This window comes from Bubalus kerabau, chromosome 14, assembly GCF_029407905.1.
Source record: "Bubalus kerabau isolate K-KA32 ecotype Philippines breed swamp buffalo chromosome 14, PCC_UOA_SB_1v2, whole genome shotgun sequence".
In the NCBI taxonomy this organism is placed as follows: domain Eukaryota; kingdom Metazoa; phylum Chordata; class Mammalia; order Artiodactyla; family Bovidae; genus Bubalus; species Bubalus kerabau.
The window spans coordinates 67298043-67314696 of NC_073637.1; the positions used below are offsets into that span (position 1 = coordinate 67298043).

The 16654-nt window shown below is 35.9% G+C and overlaps 1 protein-coding gene across 32 annotated transcripts in view; it reads right to left on the minus strand.

Annotated features, from left to right (window-relative positions):
* The window catches only part of VPS13B (vacuolar protein sorting 13 homolog B), an 851071-nt gene that overhangs the window by 585430 nt on the left and 248987 nt on the right, over nt 1-16654 (minus strand). For 30 of the 32 annotated variants that reach the window (XR_008702388.1, XM_055546536.1, XM_055546537.1 and 27 more), the window contains 2 exons: nt 9143-9277; nt 8181-8354 (listed from right to left, as the gene is read on the minus strand). Coding sequence is in view for 31 of the 32 variants with exons in the window: in XM_055546536.1 (XP_055402511.1) it covers nt 8181-8354; nt 9143-9277 (309 nt within the window). In the remaining variant the exon portion in view is untranslated. Of the gene's footprint in view, nt 1-3985; nt 4642-4680; nt 4756-8180; nt 8355-9142; nt 9278-16654 lie in introns of those variants that run through there. The other 2 variants (XM_055546562.1, XM_055546561.1) reach the window with 2 other exon arrangements.

Genomic DNA, 16654 nt, shown 5'->3' on the forward strand with positions numbered 1-16654 from the left:
AAACGCACCTGAGGAAGGAAATGAAGATGGTTCAGTAAGGAGAACCAACAGACTATACTGCACTAGTGTCAAGAACTGTGAGCTATAATGAATGACGTGGAAGACAGGAGACTCCTGAGTCAGACAAAGGACTATATTACCCATGGCCCAGCAAGCAGCATGAGTATCAACATATGTATTTATAACAGTTCCTTTTGCCCTCCAGTTTCACAGAGAAACAACAAAGATGTATCCGGGTAGATGACTGCACATGCAGTGGAATGCATTATAAGAAATGAATCCTGTACCTGAAACTAATTCAACACTGTAAATCAACAGTACTTCAAATAAAAAAAGGAGAAATGAACCCTGTGTTGAGGAACCAAATCTTTTACAATGGGCAGTAAGCAGGCACTCCATTGGCTCTAGAGGGACACTGGATCTATCTCCCAATACTGTTCACTATACAAATATCCTTTAAAAGCTAGTCCAGAATAAAGAGCAGTCATTGTCGCCATTCACAGTATGTACAAAAAAGCAAAAGATATCAGGTGTTATAACTTCTGAGGGCCAAGAGAGATGAAGGTTTCAATGGAAAAGGTATGATCATACATAAATGCCAATGAAACATAAGATAATAAGTTTTGTCAGGTATATATAGGGTTGATTCCCAGGTGGCTCAATGGTAAAGAATCCGCCTGCCAATGCAAGAGATGCAAGAGACACAGATTTGACACCTGGGTTGGGAAGATCCCCTGAAGAAGGAAATGGCAACCTGCTCCAGTATTCTTGCCTGGAAAATTCCAAGGACAGAGGAGCCTGTCAGGCAGGCTATAGTCAATGGGGTTGCCAAGAGTCAGACACCACTGAGCACACATGTGCATGCACATATACACACACATGTGTGCACGCACATACTACACACACACACATTATTTCATGTCACTTATAAGACTAATAAATGGAAACTTCAGTCCAACAAACTTAGGACATAATACTAAACATATCTGTTTAACAAAGAAAGATACTGGTAGGTATTCTCTCCAATGGGGGGTGGGAGGTGTGTGTGGGTGTGTGTGTGTATGTCTGGAGAAGGGAGAAGAGGAAGAAATCGGGAGAGAAGAGGGTAGATGGTCAACATGTATTACATTAAGAACTTACCATTTATCTGTCAAATACATTCATCAGATCAGATCAGATCAGTCGCTCAGTCATGTTGGCCTCTTTGCGACCCCATGATTCACAGCACGCCAGGCCTCCCTGTCCATCACCAACTCCCAGAGTTCACTCAGACTCACGTCCATCGAGTCAGTGATGCCATCCAGCCATCTCATCCTCTGTCGTCCCCTTCTCCTCCTGCCCCCAATCCCTCCCAGCATCGTCAGAGTCTTTTCCACTGAGTCAACTCTTCGCATGAGGTGGCCAAAGTACTGGACTTTCAGCTTTAGCATCATTCCCTCCAAAGAAATCCCAGGGCTGATCTCCTTCAGAATGGACTGGTTGGATCTCCTTGCAGTCCAAGGGACTCTCAAGAGTCTTCTCCAACACCACAGTTCAAAAGCATCAATTCTTGGGCGCTCAGCCTTCTTCACAGTCCAACTCTCACATCCATCCATGACCACAGGAAAAACCATAGCCTTGACTAGACGGACCTTTGTTGGCTGTCATAATAATCCATTTATTCATTCACTCAATAAAAGATTTTCTAAGAATTCCCTATATGTCAGGAAATGTTAGGTACTGGAGATAAAATGATAAGCAGCCAGTGACTAACTCTGTCCTCTCAGAACTGTCAAATGGTGAAGACAGACAGCATTCAAGTCACACAGCTACGTGAATACTACTGTCATTAAGTGCTATGAAAGAAATATACAGTGAATTATGAAAATGAATGTAACAGAAATACGAAAACTGGGAAGGCAGGAAGGGAAAAAGCAGCCTTCGGGCTTACTTGAAGATATCGTAGGTGAGCTAAGACCTCAACACTAAGCTGAAATTGAAGAGGGATAAGTTAAAAGGGTAAGGACAGTTGTAAGAATCCCAGACAGAAGAAAAAAAAACAATATGCAAAATCGTAATCACCACTGAGAAATTCAAAGAAGGCCAAGAGATCTGAAGCACAGAGAAAAAGAGGGACACAGCAAAAAGGCTGCTAACACTGACTCATAAATTGGAATGACTGTCCTGTCAGTTCCCTTTGATCCTAAGCTGATAGTATTTTGTAGTCATTTTATATTTCTAAATAGCAGGCACTCGAAAATTTATCTATACATTAGGATCAGATTAACAAAGACTAAGAACTTTTTAACAAGCAGAACCTGCTATAAATCATAGGCAAAATATAGCATATAAAGAAGAGCTAAAGTTTATATTTAAAAAAAGAAAAGACAAAATGTTGAGAACCTATTTTAAAATATTTTACATACACAACTTATAGTCACCACATACTTCTACTTCTGAAGGAAGTGAAGAAGAATCTAGTCTCTCTATTTATCTATACAAACGTAAGTAACAGAAGTGCCACTGATTCCTGTGAATAGTAGCAATGAATTCAGAAGGTGGGCTGCACTGGACTCCCATAGGAGCTTTTGGCTCCTTCGCTGGAATCAGCGCCAGTCAAATGGAGAAAGTGATCAAGGGGGGAGAAGGAAAAGAGAAAATGGAGCTGCTAAGACTTCAAAGACAAAGCACTCCTGTGACATCATGGAAGTGTGGCTCTTTTGATAGTATTTAAGATGAAGTCAGGGCTTTCCAAGTGACTAAGCCATAGACAATCCACCTGCCAATGCAGGAGACAGAGGATCAATCCCTGGGCTGGGAAGATCCCCTAGACAAATAAATGGCAACCCACTCCAGTATTCTTAACTGGAAAATCCCATGGACAGAGGAGCCTGGCAGGCTACAGTCCACGGGGTCACAAGGAGTTCGACACAACTTCTTGTGACTAAACAACAATAAATATGAACTAAAGAAGGAGATTCTCAAAGTGAAAGTGGAGAGTGAAAAAGTTGGCTTAAAGCTCAACATTCACAAAATGAAGATCATGGCATCTGGTCCCATCACTTCATGGGAAATGGATGGGGAAACAGTGGAAACAGTGTCAGACTTTATTTTTTGGGGCTCCAAAATCACTGCAGATGGTGATTGCAGCCATGAAATTAAAAGACGCTCACTCCTTGGAAGGAAAGTTATGACCAACCTAGAGAGCATATTCAAAAGCAGAGACATTACTTTGCCAACAAAGGTCCGTCTAGTCAAGGCTATGGTTTTTCCAGTGGTCATGTATGGATGTGAGAGTTGGACTGTAAAGAAGGCTGAGCGCCAAAGAATTGATGCTTTTGAACTGTGGTGTTGGAGAAGACTTGAGAGTCCGTTGGACTGCGAGGAGAGCCAACCAGTCCATTCTAAACGAGATCAGCCCTGGGATTTCTTTGGAAGGAATGATGCTAAAGCTGAAACTCCAGTACTTTGGCCACCTCATGCGAAGACTGACTCATTGGAAAAGACTCTGATGCTGGGAGGGATTGGGGGCAAGAGGAGAAGGGGACGACAGAGGATGAGATGGCTGGATGGCATCACTGACTCGACGGACGTGAGTCTGAGTGAACTCCGGGAGTTGGTGATGGACAGGGAGGCCTGGCGTGCTGTGATTCATGGGGTCGCAAAGAGTCGGACACGACTGAGCGACTAAACTGAACTGAACTGAAAGAAGGAGATTCTCAAAGTTAAGAATGTATAAGGCTGGGTGGTACAATGTTTACAATATGGATGTTAAGAATCAAAGACACAATAATAAATAACCTGTGGAATAGACAGTAGAAAAATATTATACATTTAGAAGACCCATATTCAGATTCAAAGTCTGACTTGTTAAACATTTGGACAATTTTTGTGCCTATTTGGTTCAGAAACATTTGGACAATTTCAAGCCTCTTTGGTGGAAAAGACAGTGGAAAAATATTATACAGTTAGAAGATCCATATTCAGAATCAAAGTCTGACTTGTTAAACATTTGGACGATTTCTGAGCCTCAATTTCCTCCTCTGTTAGACAAACTAAATTTGTTGTGCTGAAAACAGTCTTATTTTGTAAACTAATTGAAAAACTTACATGCAAGTGATTTATAAGTTGCAAAATAGTGTGTCCATAATAAGTTTTATTAATACTGTTAATACTTCTTTTAGTCAATTATATTTAATCCCATTTAAAAAGTTCATTTTCTCACATTCTGAAGTCACAGTCAAAAAACTCTGCCTCTTTATCCTGAGTGAGCTTCTCTCAAAACTCACTTCCTAATATATTCAATAATATTCACAACATTATCTGGTCCCCAATTTCAATAACCCCCTTCAATTTAGGAGCATATGCACAAAAGCAGTTGTGTTCCACACAGGATGCCGTGATAATCAGAATCCAATCAGAATGATCACCAAACTCCTCTAAAATACACCATCCGCCACATTCCAAAACCTCTCATTCAAATTATATAAATCAATGGGAAAAGCACATTAACAACCTCTTTTGGATGGTCTGTCTCTAAAAAAGACAGCAGGGATTACTTGTGCTTCCATTAATTGTTCATCTAGAAGAGTTCAGAATTCTATCCAGAATCTTTTCCCCCTCCTGAAGCAAACATCAGTAATGACTCATGGGTGCTCCAGCCTCAAAAACCAAAGAAAAGCAAATACAATCATCACTTACTTGCTCATTCATTCAGTAAATATTCGTTGATAGCCTACTACTTGTGGGATATTGTTCTAGACACTAGGAATACATCTGTGATCAAGAAAGACAAAAAATTCCAGCCATAATAAAACATTAAATTCTAACAGCAGGAAAAAAAAAAATCTCAACAAGACAAATCAGTAATATACATATTATGACAGAGTGTGATAAGAAAAACTTTAGAATAGTAAGAAAATAAAATGTGTTAGTGTGAATGTGTGTTTAGTCACTAAGTCCTGTGAGACTCTTTTGCAACCCTACAGACTACAGTCTGCCATGTTCCTCTGTCCATGGGATTTTTCAGGCAAAAATACTGGAGTAGGTTGCCATTTCCTTCTCCAGGGGATCTCCCCGAACTAGGGATCGAACCCGCATCCCCTGCATTGGCAGGCAAATTCTTTAACTCTGAGTATGCACATATATGCAAACAAGAGAGAAAAAAGTTTTTATATACAGTGGCTAGGAAAGAACTTGCTGAAAGGGTTATATTTCAATAAACTTGTAAAGGATTGTTAATAAATTATTTCTTCATTTAAAATTTATTTACAACTTGTTTATACCATCAGTCATATACACACACACACAGATAAACACACACTCTCTAAACATTTTTACAGGAATGTGAGATTAATATTATTTTAGAAATAGCTTTTAAAAATAATACTTATGAGCTCTCTCATAACCATATCATAACTACCATATCATAAATACCTAAGCCATGAATGTGGGTGGCAGTTCCCAAGATGGATGGAAAATTTAAATTTAAAAATACCCTAAATAAAGTATGTGAATGTAGTTTAACTAAAAACACCTTACATTTTAGGATTAAAACACACCCAAGGAATATTTTCAAAGAACCAAATGCATGATCATATTAAAATTTTACATGCAAATCCATAAACATATCACTAAACGTTAACACTTATGTTGAACATTAGATGAATCTCCTTAACAGAAGAAAAACTATAAAACTTTATCTTAGAAATATCATATGTATCATTTTTACAGTACTTTACTTTTATATAAAGGTTCAAAATGCAAATATATATATTGAGATCATGAATATGCATTTAGATTACAAAAAATAATACAAATACTGTTATGAGAAAGATCAGAGTATTATCTAAATATGCTTGATTCAGTTCTTTCTAGTGGTACACATGGCAAAACAAAAAAATGAAGAGTCCCTATCCTATGTAGGAATATACAGTAGGGACTTCCATGGTGGTCTGGTGGTTAAGAATCCACTTTGCAATGCAGGAGACACAGCTTCAATCTCTGGTTGGGGAACCAGAGATCTCACATACTATGGAGCCACTAAGCCCATGAGCCACAATGAAAGATCCCACGTGACGCAACAAAGCTCCTGCATGCCTCAACTAAGATCTACATACCCAAATAGATAAATTATTTTTATTTTTATAAACTATTAAAAAAAAAAGCATGTGCAATAGATTCTAGTAACCTTAGTTCCTTCTTAGGTATCAAAATTCTAACCAGATGGTCTGGTCATTCTAATAACATTTTAATGATTTAATGATATGAAAACAAAACCTACCAAAAACTATTTGGACAATTATAAAAAGGAGATTCTCCAATAACATATTCAAAGAATATGATTAAATAGGCATTTAAAAAAAGCATGATTTAACCACTAATCATTTTTCCCAATGCAGGGGTAGGTGATCCACAAAGGCTAAATCTTGCCCACCTCCTGTTTTGTGAATGAAGTTTTACTGGAATGGCTATCTTTGGTCTTCCCTGGTGGCTCAGTGAAAAGAATCTGCCTGCAGTGCAGGAGACCCAAGTTTAGTCTCCAGGTTGAGAAGATCCCCTGGAGAAGGGAATGGCTACCCACTCTAGTATTCTAGTATTCTTGTCTAGAAAAGCCCATGGACAAAGGAGCCTAGCGTTGCAGTCCTTGGGGCTGCAAAGAGTCAGACAGGACTGAGCAAAGAGTCAGACAGGACTTTCACTTTTTCACGGCTTTTTTTGTGTGCTAAAACAGCAGAATGCAAACAGAGCCCATATGGCCCACAAAGCCCAAAATGTTAGTAAAATGTTTAGTAAAATGTTTACCACACTCTACCTTAAACCACTGGTAAAGTCTTTAACCCGTAAGGGATGGGTAGTGGCCTCATCCTTACATTTTTTTCCTTAGGGTTCCACTCTCATTCTCATCAAGATGAAAATGTCTTTGTGAGGAGTTCTCTTCAAAAGAATGTTGATTCAGGGGTTCTCAGACTCACCTTTCAAATACTAATTTCCAGTTTCTAGTGTGGATGTCATTCAGCTACAAAGGCTACTATATCAAATTCTGCTTTCAAATGGTTTTGCATCCCTGCATATGTGCACTGCTTCAAATATTCAGTCCATATAATCTCTGTCTTCAGTCCAGTTCACTCACTCAGTTGTGTTCGACTCTCTGCGACCCCATGAAGCGTAGCACACCAAGCCTCCCTGTCCATCACCAACTCCGGGAGTTCACCCAATCTCTGTCTAGCTAATTACAAATCTTTTCATGGTTTCTGCTTTGAACTTAGTCAAAGTGAACTTAGTTTGAACTTAAGCTTAATACATTTTCTATAAGCTACAGTATTTGTTACATATTGTTAATTGAGCTCTACTCTTAACGCAGCTGTCTGAAATCACCTCACTGGCCAATTAATTCTAAAGAAGAAATTCAGACCACTGACCCTTTAAGAATATCTATCTAGCTATTTTATTTCCAGCATCATTGTCTTGGCTTCACTAATGACATAGTGACTAACTGAACTCACTGCTGACGTCAGGCTCTCCTTACCAACCTCTTTATCCCCAGGCTTCACTGATCCTTCTAATATCTCCTCTCATCGTGAGAGGTGTGGATCTGCTATTACGGTAGTAAATAAAATGAAATAGATTCTAGGCAAAGAGCTTCTAAAAAAAATTAATTCTAAGAAATAAGAGCCTTACTTCTGCGTTTTTTTCCTTTTTTACACCATCAATATCTTTTCCCTCTTGTAAATACACAGAACGCTCAAACCCCTATTTTAATATGGCAAACTATGGGTCACAAAGTGCTACTATCCCAAGAAAAATATTTTCTCTTTGCAACGTTTTAAATTTCTTTTACTCCTTTCTATGTATTACATGATATATTTTAAAATTCAGTTGGATTTAGTAGTGGCTGAACCTGAAGTTAACTGTTACACATACAAAGAAATTATCTCTTAATAAAATAGAATAAAATCATTATTGTTTGTAAATACATCATTTATCAAAAATGATACAAAATACTTCATTTGAATTTTCAAAGAGGATAACTGCAGGGTGTATCCCAATGGACACAAATGAAAAAAAGAGGAAAAATGGATGAAAATGAGGGGTGGGGGGAAGGAAGGTAAGGAAAGGAGAGAAGGAAAGAAAGAAAGTGCCTTTTTTAAAAGTCTTGCTGGAAAAGAAAATTCAAAGTAAGTGAATAATGGTGTACTTACCGGAACTGTGACAGTAGTCCATACACTGTGGAACCTGGACTGTGAAGGCTATCAAATCTGGAGCTAAGAGAGATTCTGGCTTTCTGCTCTCATTGAGCCACTTGCTGCTATGAAGGTCTTTAGTGTCAGAAGGACCCTGAAGCAATGGAATCAACTTCTCTTTTCCACTGTCACCTGAACAGACAGATGTATGAAAAAGAAGGTTATCAAAAAAAATATAGGAGTAGCCTGGGGATGCTTGATTTTAAAGTATACTAACAATTTAAAATTTCTATTTACACTTAGTAATTTTAGTTGTACATTTAGTTATATTCTAAAAAGTATGACTGATAAAAATTAAATGCACTTTTAACTCTTAAAATGTTTTAGTATTTACTTGATGAATGTAGAACACATTCAGAAAAGCTTATAAAATAAAACAACATGAACACACTGTATTGTAAATATTCAAGGGAATCTATACCTCTTTAAACTTATCTAGACATTTAATCGACACTGGAAAAAATTAAATAACAAATAGTTTAAGGAAAATACTATGAAATAAAAGTATTGGAAGGAAGGCAAAGTCAATTACAACCTTAAGTTGAAAAACAGCTGCGGTTTCTGTTTAATTTCATTGTACTAGCAACATTTTAATTTAATTTTTAAATGTTATATACATCTATACCTCCTATTCTACCCTAAAAAGTGTAAGAATAAACTTTCCTTTAATTTTTCTTCCCTCATACCCATTCTTAAAATCATGCAATATATTTTTTTCTTAAGTAAAAATTAATTTATTAATGTCAAGAAGTATCATCCTGGCACAATTAACAATTTTTTTCAAGTAAAATAAAAAAATTTAAAACCTCTGATTCATAGGAACAATGAGTAAATTCTTGTTTCAGTAACGCTCCTTGTAAAACGCAAGGCCAATTCTCCTATACAGGCAATAAAGTTTTACACGGTCCAGCTGCACATACCTGGGGCTTTGGCACAAATTTTTATTGATCCCACGGTCCCAGAGGCACATTTGACCAATGATGTGCTGCAGTACTTCAATTCAACATTCTGGATTGAGCCCTCAAGAGTTGGCAGGGGATTCTTAGATTTCACACCTAATAAAAGAAAACTGCAAATGTACTAGCCGATTGAATTTAAATAATTTTTATACTCCTTCACCGAGGCATTTAAACTTAATTATACTTTAATTATCTACCTCAGATGTTCTTACAGTATTTGTGTCAGGCTTCACAGTTTAGTGTTTAGAAGGTAAAATGATGCAATTTTAAAACAAACAGGTTGAACTCTTAAAACTATAATTATGCAAATTTTAAACAAATAAGTTGTTTAAAAATATGGATACTAAAAAAAGAATCACATTTGGTTTTAGAATATAGAGTAAGATTTTCAATTTGAAACAAATTTAACTTATAAACTGACTTTCACTTATGCAGAGGCATTAATTTTAGCATGAAACTACCTGTATAAACAGACTCCTCAAAATATCTTGGTCAGGTAGGATGCAAAGAGAGAAACAAGATAGCTCAAAACAGCTCCTAAGTTAAAATACAATAGCTTATAAGCAAAATCGATATGCCAACTGTAGCTAAAAGAAACTAAAGGGATTCTATATCAATTAATAAAAAAAAGTGAGCATTATATTTTCTACTGTATGCGACTTGCTGAAGGACATAAAGCATAGAAGCAAACAATTACCAAGACATAACTGGTAGGGAATATGTAATTCAAAGAGGAGAAACTCATTTTGGCCCTGAAGCCTAGGTAAGAATTCAAAAGGCAGAGAAACCTTAAGAACATTACACTAATATTACTGTAAACAACAAAAAATGATGATAATGTGAAGAACTCTAATCCATTAACATATGCCAAAGGACTGTGTGTTATCCACGCATTTTATTCTATCCTCAAAACAGGGTGGTAATAAAAATGTCATTGTTCTCTCATTCTTACAAATTGGGATACACTGGATTAGAGGAGTTCAGTAATTTTCTCTCTGCACAGTCCTACAGCAGAGGAAGAACTGAGGTATTTAACACAATTTGATCTTATCACAGAAAACTTCATCACTCATTTCACCAATACTCATGAAAAGAGGCTTTCTTTTCCCCATTCCACATTCCAATCAAATACGTATCATCCTTCACATGTGAAACTTCATGAAGGAGAACTAAGTATGAAGAATTAAGAAAACTATGAACTTTTATGACAGATATATTAAACATTATACCAAAATCTTTGATTTCAAACTCCCGTGTGTTCAAGAAGCCTAAAGAGTCTTTGTGAAATGTGGCCCAGGAAGCCTGCAATTTCACTAAAACACTACATGGTTATGCACTAGTTAAAGGACATCATCTTGAGAAACATCTCTCATATACTAATCTTTGCTTCAGAAGAAACTCTAAATTTGCTCATTTCTATTTGACTGTTACAAGAACATGTAACAATTTGGCTGCTATTTCCCAATATTCACCACTTGAACCTATTATCCTCATAGCAGGAGTCTAAATGCTATGTACTTACATCTTTTCTATGATTTTATCAGCTTTTATCAAATTCTCAAAAATCTATGAACCAACAAACTAAGAAGTTGTATTTCAGAAAGTTAAAACGATGCCTACAATATGATATAAACATAGCAGTAACAGTAATAATCGTAATAGCAGTAGTAGCAGTAGTGCTAATTACAGCACCTAACATTCGCTGAGCACGTCAAGTGCCATGCACTACATCTAATTTGCTATTTTTATTCATATCAAAAGAGAAAAAAAAAGACATAGCTATTACTATTCTATCTCATATTCAGGAAAACCAAAGTTTAGAGAAGTAAGGATTTTGCCCACGCTCAAGTCAGAAAGTGAGGAGGCTTGGATCACTTTTCTCCTCATAAGAAAGGAAGCTGAGCTACCTCAGCGTATTTAACATCTACTGTGGATGCACAAGTTATAATCAGTGATAATTTACCCTGTTCCAATCATTATGTTAAGTGATGAGAGGGATACAAAATGGAATAATACCTTATTCTAATTCAAGCACCCAGAGTCAGACTCTTATTCTACACCAGTTTTTTGGGGGAAAAAAATTGAAGAATCTAGATAATAATCAGGAGGCAAGAGCAAATGAAAGATTCTCTCAAGGGTTAGAACTGAAATAGTTCAGTTGGCTGCAAAACTAAAAATAGACAAACATGGCTTTTTAAAAAATTACTTTATAAACTGCTTCTTTTACAAAGTTTACACCAAGTTTAAGGCTCTACCTTGAATCTCAAATGAAAGGTCTAAGTCTTTGTTAGTATCTATTGTGTGCTATATATAGCGATAAGATTCTGAAGAGTATTATCAGAAGAGCTGTAATGTATAGCACAGGGAATCATACTCGATATTATAATAATCTATTATCAGATTATTATAATAATCTAATAATCTATATTATAATAATAGAAAATAATATATATTTATCTGCATCACTGTGCTATATACCTGAAACACTGAAACAACACTGTAAATCAACTATATTTGAATAAAAAATAATTTGCCTGAAATCTCTTCTGATAAGAATGACATACATGTATAAAGCATCTTATTTTAGATTACAACTATCAAGAATTTATTTCGCTTTTTAATTATCATTAAACTTCTCAGATATTTTTAAATGTTTTATAAACTAAAACATCCTGTATAGTTTCTCCGTAAGAAAATTTTTTTCCTAAAGTAATTTTCTTTTAATTGCTCAACCTCAGATTTTTTAAAAGATAATTATAGTCATCTCTTGATACACTTCAACAATGGAGAAAAGCTGCTAATAAAAAATAACCTTAGTAATATAAATTCTGAACCTTAAGTGATATGGTGTTCAACATGGTTCATCAGTTGTGACAAATATATCACCCTGGTGAGGGATGTCAATATTGGGGGAAGCTATGTAAACTGATATGGAGGCAGAAACTGTATTGAAAACTTCAGACTTCCCCTTCAATTTTGCTGTGAACCTAAAATTGCTCTAAACAAGAAATAGTATTCATAAAAATAATTTAAAAATAAACTTGGCTTATTTCCACTCTACCATCAAACCAAAATTTGTAAAATACCCCAAACACACGCACTAGGAAGAGATAAAGGAACAGAGTCTTGGCAATGAACAACTCAGGGCACCCCTCACATTGTTTTCAAGCTAAATGAATGCTGCTTCCTAAAATTGTGAAAGGAAATCTTCCTGTTAGGAACACGAAATGGTGAAACAAAAAGGCCAAAAACTCTGAAACTGAAAAGCCAAGGCTTCAGATATAGGTAGTATTATGTATTTAGTAGTTATGTGGCTTAAGGCAAGCCACTATTAATTACTGTTTCACGTGGAGGCCAAAGACTGCAGTTTGTTCAAGGTATTTAACTCTGAGAAATCTGAATTTTATACGGAACTTAATTAAAGGGAAGACGTGTAAAACTTTGGAAAGTTGTATAGTCATCTGATATGAGTCAACAGAACAATTACAGACAGTGACAGTATCTTATATTTGACATAATGACTTCACAAAGCAGTGTTGTATGCATTTACTCAAATATTGCTATCAAAATCTACTAGAGGAAGGGAAGAAGGAATCCTTAAGGGACTGCAATTGAAATACAATTTCACATGGTATATACTATCAATAGAATAACCTAAAAATACTGAATTTTCATAATACAATTTAGTATAAAATAATAGTTATTTCTTGTCCTTTTAGTATTTTTCTGAATGATATTAACTCAACACACAATCTCAGTCCTGTGGTACACCATTAATTCAGATTCTCTTCCCATCATCTTTCTCTTTTCTTTAATTAATTTAATTATTTTAATTGCAGGCTAATTACAATATTGTAGTGCTTTTTGCCATACATTGACATAAATCAGCCATGGTATACATTTGTCCCCCTATCCTGAAACTCTCTCCCACCTCCCTCCCCATCCCATCCCGCAAGGTAATCCCAGTGCACCGGCCCTGAGTGCTCTGTCTCATGCATCAAACCTGAACTGGCAATCTATTTCACATATGCTAATATACCTGTTTCAAAGCTATTCTCTCAAATCATCCCACCCTCACCTTCTACAGAGTCCAAAAGTCTGTTCTTTATCTCTGTGTCTCTTTTGCTGTCTTGCATATAGAGTTATCATTACCATCTTTCTAAATTCTCTATACATGTGTTAATATGCTGTATTGGTGTTTTTCTTTCTGACTTACTTCACAATGTGTAATAGGTTCCAGTTTCATCCACCTCATTAGAACTGATTCAAATGAGTTCTTTTTAATAGCTGAGCAATATTCCATTGTGTATATATACCACAGCATTCTTACCGATTCATCTGCCGATGGGCATCTAGGTTGTTTCCGTGTCCTAGCTATTGTAAACAGTGCTGGGATGAACATGGGTACACATGTCTCTTTCAATTCTGGTTTCCTCAGTATGTGTGCCCAGCAGTGGGATTGCTGGGTCATATGGTTCTATTTCCAGTTTTTTAAAGAATCTCCACACTGTTCTCCATAGGGCTGTACTAGTTTGCATTCCCACCAACAGTGTAAGAGGGTTCCTTTCCACGACACCCTATCTAGCATTTATCATAGACTTCTTGATAGCAGCCATTCTGACCAGCGTGAGATGGTACCTCATTGTACTTTTGATTTGCATTTCTCTGACAATGAGTGATGTTGACCATCTTTTCATGTCTTTGTCAGCCAACTGTATGTCTTCTTAGAAGAAATGTCTGTTTCGTTTTTTGGCCCATTTTTTGATTAGGTCGTTTATTTTTCTGGTATTGAGTTGCATGAGCTGCTTGTATATTTTTGAGATTCTTTGTCAGTTGCTTTGTTTGCTATTTTCTCCCATTCTGAAGGCTGTCATTTCACCTTGCTTATAGTTTCCTTCATTGTGCAAAAGCTTTTAAGTTGAATTAGGTCCCATTTGTTTATTTTTGCTTTTATTTCCATTACTCTGGGAGGTAGGTCATAGAAGATCCTGCTGTTATTTATGTCAGAGAGTGTTTTGCCCATGTTTTCCTCTAGAAGTTTTATAGTTTCTGGTATTATGTTTAGACCTTTAATCCATTTTGAGTTTATTTTTGTGTACGGTGTTAGAAAGTGTTCTAGTTTCATTCTTTTACAAGTGGTTGACCAGTTTTCCGAGCACCACTTGTTAAAGAGATTGTCTTTTCTCCATTGTATTTTCTTGCCTCCTTTGTCAAAAATAAGGTATCCAAAGGTACGTGGATTTATCTGAGCTTTCTATCTTGTTCCACTGATCTATATTTCTGTCTTTGCCCCAGTACCAAACTGTATGGATGACCGTAGCTTTGTACTATAGTCTGAAGTCAGGCAGGTTGACTCCTCCAGTTCCATTCTTCTTTCTCAAGATTGCTTTGGCTATTCAAAGTTTTTTGTATTTCCATACAAATTGTGAACTTATTTGTTCTAGTTCTGTGAAAAATACCGTTGGTAGCTTGATAGGGATTGCATGGAATCTATAGATTGCTTTCGGTAGGTAGTACGCTCATTTTCACTATACTGATTCTTCTGATCCATGAACATGGTATATTTCTCCATCTATTTGTATTATCTTTGATTTCCTTTATCAATGGTTTATAGTCTTCTACATACAGGTCTTTTCTTTCTTTAGGTAGATTTATTCCTAAGTATTTTACTCTTTTCATTGCAATGATGAATTGTTTCCTTAATTTCTCTGTTTTTTCATTGTTAGTATATAGGAATGCAAGGAATTTCTGTGTGTTAATTTTATACCCTGCAACTTGACTTTATTCACTGATTAGCTCCAGTAATTTTCTGGTGGTGTCTTTAGGGTTTTCTATGTAGAGGATCATGTCATCTGCAAACAGTGAGAGTTTTGCCTCTTTTCCAATCTGGATTCCTTTTATTTCTTTTTCTTCTCTGCTTGCCGTGGATAAAACTTCCAAAACTATGTTGAATAGTGGTGCCCACCATCTTTTTTATCCAACATAATTCTCCTAACCTCACAGACATGTTAACCCCTCAGTGTTCAGTATGATCATTCAGATAAATTAAAACATAAACTAATGAGAATAAGCTGTATATCTGAGTGGAGGTAAAAGATTAAGGATCAAGTGATACATAAGTTTATTCCTGTTTCTGACTTAATTTTTAGGGTCCAATACCAACAAAGAAATGAAAATGGAAAGATAAGAGCTAAAAGTGCAACTCTCAAAGAGGCAAGCAGTGTAATCAAAATTTCAGAAGATCGATATTGATGAACAAGTAGCAACAGGATGACTTACAGAAAAGTGCCTGTGAGTTACCATATTAAGAAGCAAGTTGATTGGCAATAAGCCCAGGAAAGGTAAGAATTAAAGAAGCCAGGTAGTTCCGAGGGCAGGAATGCAGATGAGGCCAAAAAGATGAGCAGTGACTGAAAGTCTATCTAATGACCACAGATCCTTTGCCTTAATCCATGCAGCAATGAAAGTATCCCACTCACATCCCAACAATGGAGAAGTTGAACCAGAAGAACAATGAACTAAGGGACACTAACAAGGAAAGGGGTGCATACTAAAAATGGGAGACTGTCTAAAAATGAATATAAAGTAGATGTAATGAATAATGAAATCTTTTCTTTTACTCTCTAAGAACCGTGAATGCTAGAGTTAAAACCTGCAGCAAGGAAATGGAAGGATTTCTATGAAAACTGGCCAATCCAAGAAAAGTGAACCACAGATACTGATAACTCATTATCCCCTCACCTCCGAAAACATGAATAAGTGTCCAATACTCCTAAAATGACACCTGCCATTCAGTAAGCTTCAACCTCACAAACAGGTTTCCAATTTATTTTCCAATTTTTAGCTATTTAAAATTTATTCTACAATATGAAGGATCATCAGAAACTCGGTATAAATCACTAAAATGAAAAGTAGAGATAAAAAAAACAACAGAAAAGGAACTTCAGGTAAATAGATACTAGGATCAGAAAACTTAGGTGATAATAATTATCTTATTATTTTATATTTATCCTGATAAATATATTAAGTTATTAACCCCAAGGATAAAATTACATAACAAAAACATTTAATGACAGTATATTTCATATATACATGCCCATAACATATTAACACTGAATATATATTTAAGCAAAACCTGTGATATAATTAGATGACTTAGGAGAACAGAAGAACAGAGCCTATAGTAAGAACTGCCCATAAAAGCTAAATCCTCTTGATAGGCTGGATAATACCATCCCACCATCACTCAAGAAGCCCAAATCCTAATCCCAGGATCTGAGAATATGCTATTTTACATGACAAAGGCATATTAATGTAAAAAAAAAAAAGAATTAAAATTACTAATAAGCTAATTTGAAATATGGAGAGTATCCCACATTATCCAGGTGGAACACATGTAAACATCAGGGTTTTAAAAAATATTATTAAAAGAAGGCAGCAGAAGATAGGAGTCAGAGAAAGACATGTCATGAC